General features: G+C 35.5%; 1 protein-coding gene across 1 annotated transcript in view; it reads left to right on the top strand.

The window, feature by feature from the left end:
- LOC115456034 (zinc finger protein GLI4) overlaps positions 1-16,759 on the top strand; it is a 194,786-nt gene that overhangs the window by 43,199 nt on the left and 134,828 nt on the right. The window contains exon 3 of the mRNA XM_030184884.2: positions 11,202-11,577. Within this exon, the coding sequence (XP_030040744.2) occupies positions 11,420-11,577 (158 nt within the window). The 5' untranslated portion in view covers positions 11,202-11,419. The remainder of the gene's footprint in view (positions 1-11,201; positions 11,578-16,759) is intronic.

Genomic DNA, 16,759 nt, shown 5'->3' with positions numbered 1-16,759 from the left:
ACTTCTTAGGTATGCAATATGTATTTATCCGCGTATTACAAGCAACTAACATTTTGGATATGATCTCTACTCCCATTTATACTCTTCTTCAATTTCATTTTAGCTAAAGAAGGTCTTTTATGAACCATTCCTTGAGTGGAATTTTTATAAAAGAAAAATAGTTTTTTTATTGCTTTGAATGATTAGACGAGCTTGCCGTTCGCCTGATGGTAAGCGATACGACCGCCCATAAACAGTAGAAACACCATCCAACACCTTGAATTACAAAGTATTGTTTGGTATTCCACTGCGCTCGTCATCTTGAGACACGAGATTTTAAATCTCATTATGTCCAGTAGTTACACTGGCTACAATGTCCTTATAACCGGAACACAACAGTGACTCCACCTGCTGCTTGGCGGCAGAAATAGACATTGCGGTGGTACCTTCGCAGGCGGACTCGCACATATGAGAGACCTAGCACTAGTGAGTTCATTCTTAACCATCTATAAAATTTCTAACTCACACTTATCAACACGCATCGTTTTTATTTCTCGTACATACACCGGTCTGGTGTTGGAATAATAATCAGTATTGTTACGTGTCCGCTGGTTCTTCCTGTTCCTGTCTAGGAAACGTCAGATGACTAGCGGTACCAAGATTCATATCTGTCGAATACTTAGCCCGTACGTACCTTTTGTAACTGTTAAAATTTAAGTTATTTTGAAAATCTTTTGGCTTTGCAGCGTCCCGTTTTGAAGTTATGTTTTTTTTATTGCCTTAGCCAAACGAGCAAGCGGTCCATCTGATGGTAAGCAGTAACTGCCGTCCATAGACTAAAGCAAGGCCAGAAGCACAGCCAAGCCGTTACCTACCAATATGTTCTAACTCTCTGTTCGGAGACCACAGTTTTTAGAGAGACGCGAATGAACGCATGGCCGCCGCCTGCTATACCGAGCAGGAAAAGCCAAATATCACTTTTCCAGACCTGAGATTCGAACCCAGGACCTAAGAACGTTGTCATACTGCGCATGCAATACAACTGCGCCACCGAAGTTAAGTTTTTCCAACAAAGAACAAATCGTGTATTCTCAAGCACCTTCCTTGAATCATTATCTCTTCCTAAACATCTCGTCCAGTTCGAACCAATAAAACCTCTATCAGTCCAAACTGATCAAGCCGTAACTATTTCGACACATTGATATTCCAAATACGAACATACACTAATTTATAGTTTTCCCAAAAAAAGCTATAAACGGGCCATAAACATTGTTCGGGCATCAATAAATCTCGAAAATGAATGCCGATGGACGAACAAAAATGAACTATTTTCACATTTGAGAATTGGGACAGTAGCAAGCTGGTTTGATATGGGATGAGCAATTTGCTGACCATTTTGGAGTCGAAACTTTTAAAGGCTACCAGTTCTTATTGGCTAGTGATGTGGTGATAGCCTGGTTGGGTGTGGAACGGACTGCCGAGACGAATGTTCGCAGGTTCAAATCCCAAGGGCACACACCTCTGATTTTACTAAAATTATGTATGCATTCTGTGTGAATTATCGCTTGCTTTAACGGTGAAGGAAGACATCTTGAGGAAACTTGAATACCTGAGAAGTTCTCTATAGGAATTTTGAGGGTGTGTAAAGTCTACCAATCCGCACTAGGCCAGCGTGGTAGACTAAGGCCTAATCCTTTTGCATATTAGAGGAGGCCCGTGCCCAGCAGTGTGACAATACATAATACAGAGCTGATATTATTTTTGATTATTTCCAGTTTGGGATAATTTCCATAGCTTTTAGTGATTTCCCTGACGCAACATCAATAAAGATTCTGTCTCCAGATTTTAGTATTACTTAAGTCTAGCCATTTATATTATAAACAAAGTTAACTGTGACATTGTCCGATTACTGATTTTTGATTCATGCCTCACAGCCCTCTCTGAGTTACAGACCTACTTAAGCCACCAGTAAACGTGGCCGCTTTCTAGGATTTGAAGTCACCTCACAGAGTATTAGTCGTAAACACCGCACCAACTGATCCACTCATGCGCACCGCCATACTAAATTTAAGCTACACCTAAAAACTTTATTGTTTCGTTTTACATACGCTGCCAGTTTTATTCTTTACTTCCTTCGACCGTGTTGGGAATACGCTAACTGCACCATAACCTATTCTGTTGGAAATGATTAATCACGCTATTACCAACCCAAATCACTTGGACTAAAGATCAGTTTAATTTTCAGAACGGTAATGATAAGTTTGTGAACGAACGCGTCAAATCATTAAGTAGTCGACGCCTAAATGTAATAAAAAATAGAAAACATAAATAAAGAGTTACTGTGAATGAGCATACTACCTACATACGCGTATGTAATATTGTAGGTATGTAAATAATGACCTGTTGTAATAGAACGTCTATTTGCGATGCGGCTGACGTAGCAATGAAACGCTTTTAGACTTAAAGACTACGCGGTACGTGGCGCTTAGATTTTTTCCGCGAAGAATTATCTTTATGGTACTCCAAGATGGTTTATTACGTCTGGGTGCATATGTAATATGTTTTTTATATTTTGGTCAATGGTCGAAATTAGGCATCATTGTAATTTTTTAAGAATATTGACGTTTTTAGGTTTGGATGTTTTTAAATCATCGTAAGGTTACATCACACTAATATTAGTAATAAAACGGAAGTAAAAAAAAATACTGAAGTAAACTTAATTTTTCGTGAGATTACACACCTAGTACCTGCATTCAATTTTAATTCTAAACTATAAAAACGAAGTCCAATTTTGCTTGATAATATATAAAATTAGCTTGATAAAAAATTATATTATCAAGCTATCCCCATTTACCCTACAATGCATCCCCTGTTCCTTCACTCCCATAGGCGGGGGACATACCAATGTGACAATACCGAAGAGAGATCAGGCGAACAGCTTTACGAAATACTATAGAACATCTAAAACTAACCACCAGTTTCGCACTCTTCATATACCAAAAAGGTTTACACTATTTTATTCAGCTTCCTCATGCCTGCGTTGCCAAAGTGGTTTTCGTCAGTTTTATTTACTGGAAAGTGTCATAAATTGTGAATTTCTTTTCGCGTAACAAATTAGTATTCTTTGGCGCACGGAGAAATCGTTTGTTACAATTAAGATAAGGTAAAGGGTTCCCGCTATATTTAGTAATGGAAAGTTCAAGAGATAAAGTAATTAAGCAGATGTACGGAGACACCGTTGTGAAATTATTGGACATAATTCTAGTCTATTTTGTATTTGATAACAGAACTTTCTAAAGGAAAAGGGCAGTTAGGCGGATTAATGACTTTTATTGTTTATTTATAAATAATTAGTGTAATTTATTCATTAATTGGTCTAATCTCTCTCAGTAGTAGAAGCCCGTGCTCAGCAGTGGGACAGTATATTATTATTATCAGTATATTATAATTCAGGTGAAACTGTATCACATTAAAGTTACATAAATTTGTAATAATATTTAATACCATGAAAATGTAATATTTTATGAAGGAGTAGTCATTTTTCATTTCAAAAAACAACAAAAAAATTCATGTCCATTTTGTAAGTTAAATTATTTTTGGAAGTGTAGTAGATGCCATGTTACAAGACATCATTTACGATCCTATTTAGAATACAATGTAGTCATGAGACATAAAAATTTTACGCAATTTTTTTCTCAAAGAATATTATCACCTATTATTATATCGTTAAAGTCTAAAAAACGTAGATTAGTTTTAATAATACGTCATCAATATTTATTATACGTTGGACGGAACTAATCGTTTGGTAATCGTGTTTGAGTTAGGTGCGAGTACCAGTGATAGATGTAAGATATACTTATTTATAGCTTTGAAATATCGCTAATGAATTTGGATACATTGGCGACGTTTGTTAACTTCTAAAGTTTGCTTCTGTTGCTCTGTGCCTGTCTAAAAAATACATTATTGCGGTGGATGTGAAGTTAATATGAAGATAAAGTATTATAACTGACCTAAAAATGGTGTTGATTGGGTCAAGTGAATTGATAAGGTTGATAGTGCATGACACAAGGCTATTGATAGCAGAAGTAATTACCTGATTGATAAAAACATATTTACAATAACTTACGGAGACAACGTAAAATATGGTGCACCATACGATAATATTGCTAATAATGAAATTTTTTTGACAGTGAAGTAATGATATATGAAACGACTAAAAACGAGACTTCTAAGTGACAGCAAATCTACCCAATTCCTAGTAATCTGATAAAAATCCATAAATCTTCGCTATTTGACAACCGACAGTAGCATAATTTAGTGGAATACATATGTAGATGGAGTCCAGGTGATTTATGTATCGTATAACTTGGACGTGCATCGACAATGGATAATAAACACGAGTGGCATCCGCGACGCGTGAGCTGGAATCCGATTAATCTTTCACTACTACATCCGAAGTATAGGCGACGCTCTTGGTACCTAACTTTTTTAGAATTGACTAGACGCTGTCGCCAGTCATTGCCTATAAACAGAATCCACTTTATTATTATTAAAATATGGTATAAATCCGAATATCTCTTCTTCTTTATTCATCCAATGCTGAGTATAGGCCTCTTACAGTGCACGCCAGGTTGTCCAGAGCAGTCCTCATCCAGCTTCATCCTCATCAGGATATCACTGCCTGAAAATTTTATTTTAAAAGTTCAAGATGTGACTTATCAAACATTTAACGATTTCAACACCACCATACCCCATTTCATTTCTCATTTCATTCATCAACTTCAATGCTTCTAGTCACATTTCAAAGCATCACAAACATCACAGCTATTTCAAAACCACCGTACACTTAAGTCCTCAGAACAATGACAAGCACTTAAGTCTGTCTATTTCCCGTCTCATTCTGTCACCAACATCATTACAGTCACATTTCAAAGTATCACAAAGCGTATCTTTGTGTACATCGCGCACCCACAGCGCCGGACGCGCACGTACGAAGCTCTTTAGTACCACCGCAAGGGCCGTATGGGTGCCGAGCCAGTCTCATTGTAATTTATAGAGCTCCCCACGCTCTGCCCAGCGAATGTTAAAACCAGCGATGAAAGGATTAGCCGCTGCCAACGAGCTTGGATTGTATGACACGTTGGAGTGATTTGGAGGGACATTTTATATTTTATAGTTTAAGTTACGAAAAAATTCTTTCATAAATCGCAACTTTTTATTGGTTAAAATTAACGTTATTATTTGATACGATATATTATTTTCATCGATATTAATTCGCTAGTATAATCGACTTTTATTTTTATAAAGGTTTTGTAAATAAAAATCATGGTATATTAATAGAAATGATTGACGAACAAACTTAGTATACGCAAGTCAAAGTAGGCAACGCCAGTTTTCCTACGTCCCAAAGGCCTAATGAGACAATTCACTTTCAGAACACATCATACACAAACAGAGGCCATATCTAATGCGGTCTATTGTCCCGCTGACTTATAGGTAATGTGGCGGCAATGAGTCCGTGAGCAGGCAGCCTAATGGCCGACTTATGACAAAGTTTGGCATCGTGTCCTCGAACACTTGGTACATTTGTTGCTGAATAATAATTATAGAAATGTGATTGATTGTTTCCTATTTTTTGCACATGGATTTGTGTGCGTAAAGTTCTGAGTTCAAATATTGTTTTTTCGCTTTTTCTTAACATTTCAATCTATACTATTAAAGCTGAGGAGTTTGTTTGTATGCGTTGATTCAGTAACTACTGGTTTGAATTGAATAATTATTTTAGTGTTGAGGGCTCATTTATCGAGGAAGACTATAGGCTATGTAACATCACGACATAACCAATAGGAGCGAAACATCATCAAAAATGTTTTGCAAAAGTGGGGAGAATTTATTCCTTTTGAGAGCTTTTGTTGCGTGCACTGCGTATACGTTTAGTTACGTAACAAATGTGTGATGGAATTGTGCATCTCATAAAGATCTAAAAAATATTTTAAAACAATACCCACCGCCGCATTTGTTTGTCTGAATGCGATAAACTTAATAACTTCCTCACGGATTTCGACACAATTTGGTATTGAGATAGTTTGAGGCCCTTAGAACGACACCTACTTTCTATCCCTATATATAGCGGGATTTTTATCGCGGAAAAACTTTCACGCGGGCGGATTCGCGAGCAAAAGCTAGTATATAATAAGTGGGGTAGGTATTGCAATATTTATAGCAAAAAATGTGTCATGCCACAAGTTCCTACATACAGCTAAAGTTATTTTAAGGGCCAATTCCAGTTAAAACAATACAATTTATAAGGAATTGTATTCTCCAAAAGACTTTAGATGATGGATGTTTTTATCACTGCTTATTTGCATAAAATTCCTTTTACTGAACAAATAATGATGAATAAATTAATGCAGACGGTCAACACATGTATCCTTCATTATGACATTTCTGTACTCAGCTGTCCTCGATTACCTGGAACAAACTAAAAAAGAAATTATACATTTAACAAATAGAAAACATAAATTCTTTGTCTAAATACCGTATTATTACTGACTACGGCATGCATACAAATAAACGTAAAAAGTAAAATGTACATTGTAACATAATTAAAGTTATTAGTTTAACTTAAAAACATGTTAGTGGTTATTTTTAACTTGTAACTTAATTCTTTAAATAGCGTGAAACCCATCTGCGGTTAACAATGCAAGAACGAAATACTAACTAGACCGGTGTTATTAAGTCAATTAAGTTATACTGACTTAATTGAAGTGTTACTACGAACAATATTAATTACTCTGTTGAGGCTATTGGAAATGTCAAATTTTTCGTTTTTTTTCAATGATCAAGGCATGACGGTCCTAGGCCATAAATGTATCAGAAACCACCCAGAAACAATAACTACAATGTTCTTTTTGCTCCCCTTATCTTGAGACACCAGATGTCTTCATTCTCATATAGTAGTAGATTATTGATTCTCAAAGCAGTCCAGGTGGACGCCCAGGGGTCCACGGAAGAATTGGCGAGGGTCAACGTTGGCGTGACCAAAAAATGGGGGTCCACAATTCGTAAGCCACGAAAATTTATCTGGTTTGATAGTAACGTACTAAAATTTTGGCCTGACTTCACCAATAAAAAAGTCCACTGGAATCAGCAAAATTTTGAAAGAGGTCTATGAGAAAAAAAATTTGGGAATCTCTGTACTACATGAATGTCTAACCAGAACACAATCTTGATTCATCTTACTTACTGCCATTTTCAGTAAACGATCTCAATCGCATTTTCGGTTTATCTAACATTGACCAATCAAAACAAAGTATTTTTAACATTCTTACGAATAATTCATTTTGATTGGTTCATTCTCGGAATCGGATTGAAGATTGAGATTGAGATCGTTTATGGAAAATGGCTGTTAGACTAAAATCTGTAAAAAGAATTTAATTTGACAGATTTTGACTTAAAAAAAATTGGCCTGTTCCACTTAGTTCTTCTTTTAAAACTTATCGAATTTCATATGGAATAAAAATTTTAACACTTAAAAAAACCTTGCTATACTTTGGAACTGTTTTGTTTTCCATTTATTTTTATGTAAAGCTAGGTAATTCATGTCATAAGCTATTAGAATATCGCACTTATTATGTCAGAACACTATGTAACACGACGCAATACAATTCCATACAATACTTTGTGCCAATGTTTGATTTAACATAACAGACGTTTTCTATTGTCTGCCTTTTCTGTATATTTGATCAAATCTTGGCATAAGACTAACGATCATTTGATAAGTTCAAATAAGGAGTGGAATTTAAATTGTGTGTTACTACAGGTGTTTTATTATTACAACATTCAATTGGCTTCTTATAATTTTTTATGGATGGTGACCGACATTTTTTTAGATAATATTGAAGAATTACCGTTTCCTTATTATTTTTTAACGTTAGCTATTTTTAAAGCCAAGAACCAGGAACCACCAAATGGATCTCCAGATGGTATCTAATATCTATCGGCCTTAGAAAATACAATTTTTAAAGAATATATGATGCGTTATTCTTAAGGATCTTCTCGAAATAAACGCCCTTGAGCATTCGTTTCATACATTTACAGGACATGAGTTGCGAGCGAGAATGTGCAGCCGTACGAATAATATATTTAAAAACAGTTATAGGACTTTTTAAAAATTTTACTGTTTTATATTTATCGTATAAATTTCGAATAGATTTAAAAAATCGGATGACTCGGCTATCCAAATAGTAGCACACTTTTATTAAGAGCTATTTTTCAAGCTAATTTGGTCAATTTATACCTTTCAATGAATTAAACAAGAACATTTCACATAATATACATACAAAGCGACGCTAAAAACACTATCCAGCCGAACGTTTCCACGAAGGGTTGGTAATGTTCGACTAAAAACAATTAAATCGTAATTAAGAGTCGTATTAAGTCGGTCGGCATGCGCGGGCGCATTGCGGCACTCATTTTAGGCGTAGTGCTGGGAAAAGGGTTGTCGATTGTTATGGTTTGTGTAATATTACTGAAAGGACTTTGGACTTGTCCCTTACGCGGAAAATAATATAAATGCGAAAGTTTGTGGTGTTTAGATGTTTGTTAGAAGTAAACTCATTAATAACTGAACGGATTACGATGAAATCTGGCACAAATATAGACTGTGTCCCGGATAAATTAGCCTATGAGTTAACATAGGCTACTTTTACTACCGAGTTTTTTTCTGATTGTTTTTAATAAATATCAGTGGCGTTGTATATCTAGCACAATAGATCGGTACATTAATTTAGGTACTTTTGTAGCGGAAACGGCTTTTAAAACAGGCGAAGCCGCAAGCAATACAGCATTTTTGTGTTATAACATATTTTTTTTGTATTTGACTTTGGTTCTACATACATTTAATGCCGTCTAAAGTTATATTTATGATATAATTTTTCTTTGAATAAGTTGTGTAGCATGATAAAAAGCTATTAAAATTATTTTAAATTCAGTTATTTCAAACACAAGTGAAATGATTAGAACTGCTCGGATTCTGCTAAAAATACTTAGTAATTCTTTGAATTTAATACATTCGCTGCTCGATTTTGAATCACAAGAAACTCTAATTATAGACATGTCGATTGAGCCAGTAATTGAACGTATTTTCCGAACATAATACGCGTGTTAATGTATCGAGTAACTCAACACTAATTGACATGTGTTAGAAGTGTTAGAACTATGAAATCGTTTCTTCGCTATAAAGACTTATACTAGTAATTCCATAAGGATATAATGAATAATTGTTATATAATAATATTTCTTAATTCCTGAACATTTGTTGCAAAGAATAAATAAAAAAATAAAGTGGTCATATCCTTAAAACACTCGATAAGTACAACACTGCAATAAAAACACTACATTAATCGAAAGCACTCACAATTTACAATACGAATTTTGAATACGCCATAAAATTCGATATTCGAACCGCCCGCCAATTTCGCATGCATAAACATCGTAAATCTCATTCAATGAAAATGAGTATCGATACATCGATATCGTGTGGGGATCGATTACGTGTCTATCGTTATTTAGGGGACAACGCTCGGGCGTCCGAAACAATCACATCTTCATTAATTACGAAAAGAATTTTGTGATGGCGGCCCTGGCCATGCTTGGTGTAAATAATGTTTGAAAGCGATTTATTGAGTGTTGTTTAAACGGTTTCCGATAGCAATTGGTACATGATGTTATTACCGAATAAATACTTAATAACTTAAAGGTTTACCATGAAATTGTTTGGTTACTTTATTATGTTTTACATAGCATGGCTAATTCCGATTTCTGTTTTGTTTAAAATTAGTACATGTTAGCTATTTATTTATGGCTAAATGTATTCTCTCACTTGTCCGAAACATGCTGCAATAGCAAAAGGCGTACTTATAAAATTCCTCTTCAAATAAGTTATGCGTTTAATGCTTACTGTCGTTTTTAGGGACTGAATACTAGTTATCAGCGTTCGCATACTTGATATCCTTTTCAAAGTAAACCTCACCTTTATATGGGACCATCTTAGACTAATAAACTAAGATGTAATTGTCAGTATTCACGCTGGCAGTGGCACCGCACCCCAATACCCCGTATGTGATAATGACGAGCGGTGGACCGGTCCGGCTCAATTTGTCGCGCGACTTTTTGTCGTCCGAAACTCGCATCGCACCGGTAATTAAGACCGTTTCTCGTGTGATCTTTAACGTAATGAAACGTGCGTTTTTTATCGCAAACAAAATACATCGCTCTAAAATATTGCAATTATTAAATGTTCTTTATATTCCTCTTTTGTATGGTTTGAATGTGGTCATTCAGATGCTGATACGTCAAACTTAGATTATTCATGTTCTAGACATTAATCAAGTTAAATAATCACGTAGCTACCTAATTAGTAAGCAATTTCCTTTCATATTTACCACTAACTCTAATCAAAGTCAAATCAAATAGATAAAAAACCCGCAAACGCATCCAATTTTGAGTCATGTAATAAAAAGTCTAGATAGAAATTGCAAAAACAAGACCGTCGAGATAACGACGTATGAAGCATTGAGATTAGGTCGTTACCGCGATTCGAACTGACGTCCCGGCACCGTGGGATCTCCGAATGATGGATGACCGTGCATGATGATACCACGGCTAATACTAGTAATACTGTAAACCGTAACGTCGGTTTGTTTGTCACTTGATTAGGCATGCATGGCGCAGGATAAGATGATATTTATGCATATATCATTCTAGATTTTTTTAAACCTCAAATACAAAATTCGCAAGTAATACAAACAGAGGTGATGAATACCCAAATATAATTTATGGTTTCATATAAATTCCATCCGGTGACAGCTCGTTTAAACAAAAGGCACTGAACAAGGGTATACACGAAACGGAAACAGTTATAACACCTTTATTCAAATTAATGCTCAGAATAAATCCACGATGCGCCGATCACAAATTAAGATAATATTCTTGAGCAGTTTAACATTCACGCGCATGATAACGTAACACCAGTGGTTAATCCCAACCACTCGTAAAATGAAGACATAATAGATTCAATTGGAGTAACAACTGGTCGACACGCGAACTTAACGCGTCCGCATTAACTTTTTTTTCTTTACACGAAACGAAAAAACATTAATTCACCAACAAAGCTACCGAATTTAAAAAGATAATTAACAATAATTAACTCTTTGTTTCAGATGCAAAAAACGGAAGAATGGAACATGTTTTCGACAGTGCACTACACATAAGCAACGATGCAAGAAATCATAATTTATAACAACGTAACGACGTTCCCGATGAAAATGGAAGAAATAAGACTCGAATTGACTTGACAAGTGGATATTTTGGAACTTTTAGTTTGTGATGTACTGACGTGAAGTGACTGGGTGATGTGGCAGTGTTAGGATTTTGAATAATGCCAGATCGAGAGTCAGTGGGAGGTCCCGGGAGTGCAGGCAGCGCTGGTTTCCTACCGCTACAGTTCCCCTCGGCGTTTGCAGCCTTCCATGCGACTACTCCGCCCGGCACGCCGGCCACCATGCACCACGCCACTCATTACCACCACCATGCCCAGTAAGTATTCATATTTATTTTCTATCGGAAACGAGAATTGTCTCAGGTGACTCTTTGCAACACCGAATTAACATACCACACTGTTGACTCGTTGCAAAATATTTTGCAAATTACAGATATAATTTAAAAGCAACAAATACCTCTATTTGTTTTTGAATTTGCGATATTCATCAACAATTTATTAGGGTCTCTTTAATAGTGTCATTAAAACTGGACGCTTGTATTCCTTTAGCGTTGCGTGTAGGAATTTCACTCGTTGTTTTTATGTGCTAATTTTGAATAACAGCTACATATAACTGATTAATATTTATGACAGTTCATGTTTGAGTCCTTAGCTCCATGTTTCACTTTCCGTTTTTAAATTATTTTAATGGTTAGCTTAACATAATCTATCGGTTAAGGAGGCCGAGCGGTTTCGTATCGCGCGTATTCATCTACATATGTAATTTTATGATGATTCTCTTGCACTACAAGTGTCCTTTAATATTACGATCGTTCCACGTTATCCGGTCTCTAAACGTCCGACGCGTTTATTGGACTAGTCCATAAAGAAGAGTGGTTCATTAAGCTCCTCGAAGGCATCGACAGGAGGCGCGACGGCCCCTTTTTATTACATAATTGCACAACTTTTTTGAATTATCTGTATTTCAAACATTGTTGTTCGGTTTCAATTAAAAATATTTTTGCATTATCAGCAATAAAATTCATATTTGTTTCTTATACACCTTTGTGGCTGCGCTCGTCCATTAGCTTTCATATTTTTATTTCCACTTCAATAACTTTTTACGTTCAACTATAAGAGAATTTATATCGGGAGCAGGTAGAAAATTTTAGATTAGATTAGAAGCGGCACATTAAGCCTGCTTTACGGTCGGTGCCCCATAAAACGTGGTCCAGGTGAGACAAGGTGTTACTTAATGATAATTTATTGCAAAACATCGGACACGTAAGCCGACCAATTTGACGGCCGCATTAATCTTTCGTAACTGGCAACAATAAAATGATCTCGTAAACTTTCGAGGATGCGATTGACACCTGATTGTTGACGTGAGCAGGAAGTGTATTGACGTCTCAATAGACGTTCACGGTTAGGACGTTAAAGCGACTCGTTTTAACAAATGAGCTACTCGCCAGGCTCAAAGGGTGCGTGATGTATGGAGTCGTGGCCGCGGTCTGCCGCGATGATTAATGTCTAACACGCTGCCCCGGGGCACAGCAGTCTTCACTCGCACCGCTCCGAGATTAAACTTTTAAAATGTTAATTTACTAAACTGCGCGATTTTATCTGATAAGACCGTTTTACTAACATTACGTGCAGGCAGTAGCTTTTCAGAGTTAATGTAGTCGTCACAGTGACATACTCGTTTATAGGATATTTTTATTACATCTTTTATATCATCTTTATCATGAATATGTCAAGGGAATTTGTGGATAATTTTATAATTATCATAGAAATTACCTCCATCTTTCATCACTTCGTTCTATTGATGGTTCATACATGAACATATTTGTAATTTTCTACCTATGATTGAGTACATTATGGCGTTTATGGCATCCACTTGCCCGAGCCCATACGTACGTTACTTTCAAAGGAGTCTAATAACTCTTCACGTTACCGATCGATTCAGTTGCCGACTTCACGCATTATGACTAGATTTATTACGCCTTTATCCGCTAAACCAGGAAGCTTGGAATAATGAACGTTAGAAGTTGGAGAAAATATCAACGCGAAATAGAAGGTAAAAGTGATTTCGCTGTATTCTGGAAGATCTAACATGTAAACTCGATTGTAATTATTGTATTTAAGTTCAAAAGGTTAATAAAAAAAATCTAAACGTGCGTCATTGAGGCTTTCTTTATCACCCTCAACTTTGTCGCTTCACCGATCCATTATATTACCCCTTTCTTAGAAACCACGCAATTCTTCACGCAACAACAGCGGCTCAGCAGCCGGATGGCCGTACGCATTAAGGACAGATTCTCGTTGGCTCATTTAACCCGCTCCAGCGATAATTGCTGCCACGTGTTTATTTCAAACCGTTCTAATTATAACGCGCACAATGGGTTGGACACGATCGGTTATTTTGGCTCCGTTCGCTCCGTCAATGTCGATTTTGTCCGGTCACAAAAGAGGTGTTGCCATCGTGTCGTTTGATTCATTAACTGGAAATCTTTGAACTGCAACGTGTTCTGCGTCTCTTTTGATCCTTTTTGTGATACTAAATACGGATTGATTGAATTGTTTTGCATTGTTGTCGTGCGTTTGTCTTGTTTCTGCTTTGCCTGTCGTCGCATGTTTGAAGTGATGTGTGGAGGAAGACCGGCTTATTCGAGCGTATAAAATTAATTAATGAAAGTGTTAAGTATTTCACAGCTATACTCTATGTTTGATTATTTCTTAGTAGATTTACTGGTTCTTCGGGCTGATTTATTGATTATATAAATTGGTCTTGATTCAGTTTAGATGTTGGGTTTATATTTAGTTTTATAGAGAGGAATGTGTGAAGAATTCTTATCACTAATTGGGAATTCATTAAATTATTTATAGGAATTTAGATAGATGGATTTTTATCGTTAAATACTTATGTGGGAAAGAAGGAGCTTAACCTCTTCTTTCATATAACAACGAAAGAGAATAAAAAAAAATAATAATAAAACAAGTAGTCATAAATACTCTTACTATTTTAGTCATGAGATAGTGATGTCAAGCAAAGTAATTGATAGTGTATACTCTATCTCATGACCGTAAAATATGTAGATAGATTTTATAGAAATTCCAAAATTATTCCCGATATGGCGAGCTAAGTACTTTATTAGCAGCTTGGCTTTTAAGTAAAGCTCGGCAAACAACCAAGTCCCCTAATCTCCCCGAAGAGATCTCCACAACAAAGATCCCTTGGAAATTAGTAATTAAGACGTATTAGTGGCTTTTTCGTACCAGGATACAGGTATTTAGCATTTTTTACAGTGGTTAGTAGGATAGTTCCACTCGATTCACTCCACTCTTACCTAACCCATATTAATCTCAAGAAACCACTCCATGTCACCACAATAGCAAGCCATTCAGCCGCCCGCATCCCGTTGTATTGTGCTCCACAAATCATGGGGCATATAAAAATACACCATTATTTGGCGTTAAGACAAAGCGTCATCGGATCTCGATTGTGCATCGTGTGTGGCTTTATTGTTTATGTGTTAACAATATATGAGATAATTAGGGGCGATGTGTTTATCATTTTTATTGATTGATATGATTTTTTAATGATGGGTTTTATCTAGAAGTTTTGAGATGATTGTTTCAAAGTTAAGAGTAGTTTGTTAGTAAGTAAAACTAAATAAAGTCTGCATGATTCGTCTAGTTATAGTGCCTTGGACTGTGAATGATGACGCTCTCAGACATATAAATTATGTATTTGAAAAAAATATTTAGCCTTATATTACTTGTGGCGAAAAGTTTGCCAATTATGAAACTATAGGTCAAATTTGAGTTAATTAACTAGTTACGAATATGACTAACCATTCCGTGATAAAAGGTTTGAGGATGTTAATTTTAATTCTCCTAAAAGCATGTGAATGTCTTATAATACTTCAGTTCCTTTATTATCTCCTTGAAAACATTTGCAATTTTTTTTCCATGTACACTCATCTGCAAGATAAAAATGGCCATTAATCAGAACGTACGAAACATCGCATGCTGTTCCTGGGTACTTGAGTGACAAAAAAATATGGCATATGGCGACGTTCGAAATGTCCTTACATAATATTATCCTTGTATCATTATTGGATACTGGCCTTTAGTAATTAGATTCTTCTGTAGAAATATCAAGGTCCAGTTTTCTTTACAATATCATCCTTTCAACATTAAAGCGAACGATGATTAGCAATAAATAGACAGAAATACATAACATACGTTCTTTTAAATATTTTGTGTTCTAGTATTTCTTCTTTCCTATTCTAAAGTCCCAACAAGGCAATATCATCGCTTAAATTACATAGAAACTTTATTACATTATAAAAATACATCTAGTATCAAGACACATGATATGACGTCCCATATAGATTCCTCAACAAAGATGTGTCTATTGAGATAATTTGATACTTTACGGAAAACGTATGAGACTCATAAAATGTTTTATTTATCCGAGTGGCTCAAGCTCTGTTAGTTTATGTCTTATGACCGTTTTAGGGGACGCCTTAACTAGAAATCTTAATTTGTTAGCGTTTACATGGGATATGTTTAGATTTATATAACTTGGAACTACAAGTGTTAATATTGTAGACAGTGAAGATGTCTTTTAGTTGATTTATGCGTAGTTTAGTGGTTATTCGTTTGGCTGTAACATTCTTGTAGTTATATTCATCTTGGAAAATAAATGACTATTTCTTTCATAATTATTTTGAAATGTGAGTGAATATTTTTCATATTTTCTTCAAATGCTTTTTCCTTCGTATTTGACGCAATGACTTGAAAGCATTCGTCACTTGATCTGATAATTTTCTTGCTAGTTGACTACAGAACTGGTGGCTTCCATTTGCTAAAATTTGAGTGATTCGAAACATCAGGTGTTAGATGGTCTTTTCATTTCAAGTTTCATTATAAATTGAACTGAGGAAAACAATTTCATACAATTCATTTTTGTTCAGTTCGAACACGAGGAATGGTGAGTTTTAACCGTCGTGTTTGTGATTGATTTATTATTTTTGGTCGAGTCCGTTTGTTCCCGACTCAAATGAATATAAATGTCCAGAAACTAATTATTGGTTTTTTGAAAACACTTGAATTGTGGAGAAGATTTACCGCGACTTTTAACTACGCCGTTTCGACTTAAAGGAATGAGTTTGAAATTTATTTTAGTTGTTTTTAAAGGATATATGTTTATAGTTTTCTATTGTTTCGTTAATAAATTATACGGATTGATGTACTAATTCCAGTTATCGCTATTTTCAATAAACGATCCCAATCGCTTTTTTCGATGTATCTTCAAAATGGACCAATCAGAAGAAAGTATTTTTGACACGTTTACAAATGAGTTATTTTGATTGGTTCATTCTCGGAATCGGATTGAAGATTGAGATTGTGATTGTTTATTGGAAACGGCTGTTAGGAACCTATTGATGGAAGATATTATTAGCATTATTTCGATAACTTTGCAAATATTGGTTAATGTTTGTATCGGCATCC

This window comes from Manduca sexta, chromosome 3 (assembly GCF_014839805.1).
Source record: "Manduca sexta isolate Smith_Timp_Sample1 chromosome 3, JHU_Msex_v1.0, whole genome shotgun sequence".
Taxonomy (NCBI): domain Eukaryota; kingdom Metazoa; phylum Arthropoda; class Insecta; order Lepidoptera; family Sphingidae; genus Manduca; species Manduca sexta.
This window is presented reverse-complemented; position numbering and strand designations above follow the sequence as displayed.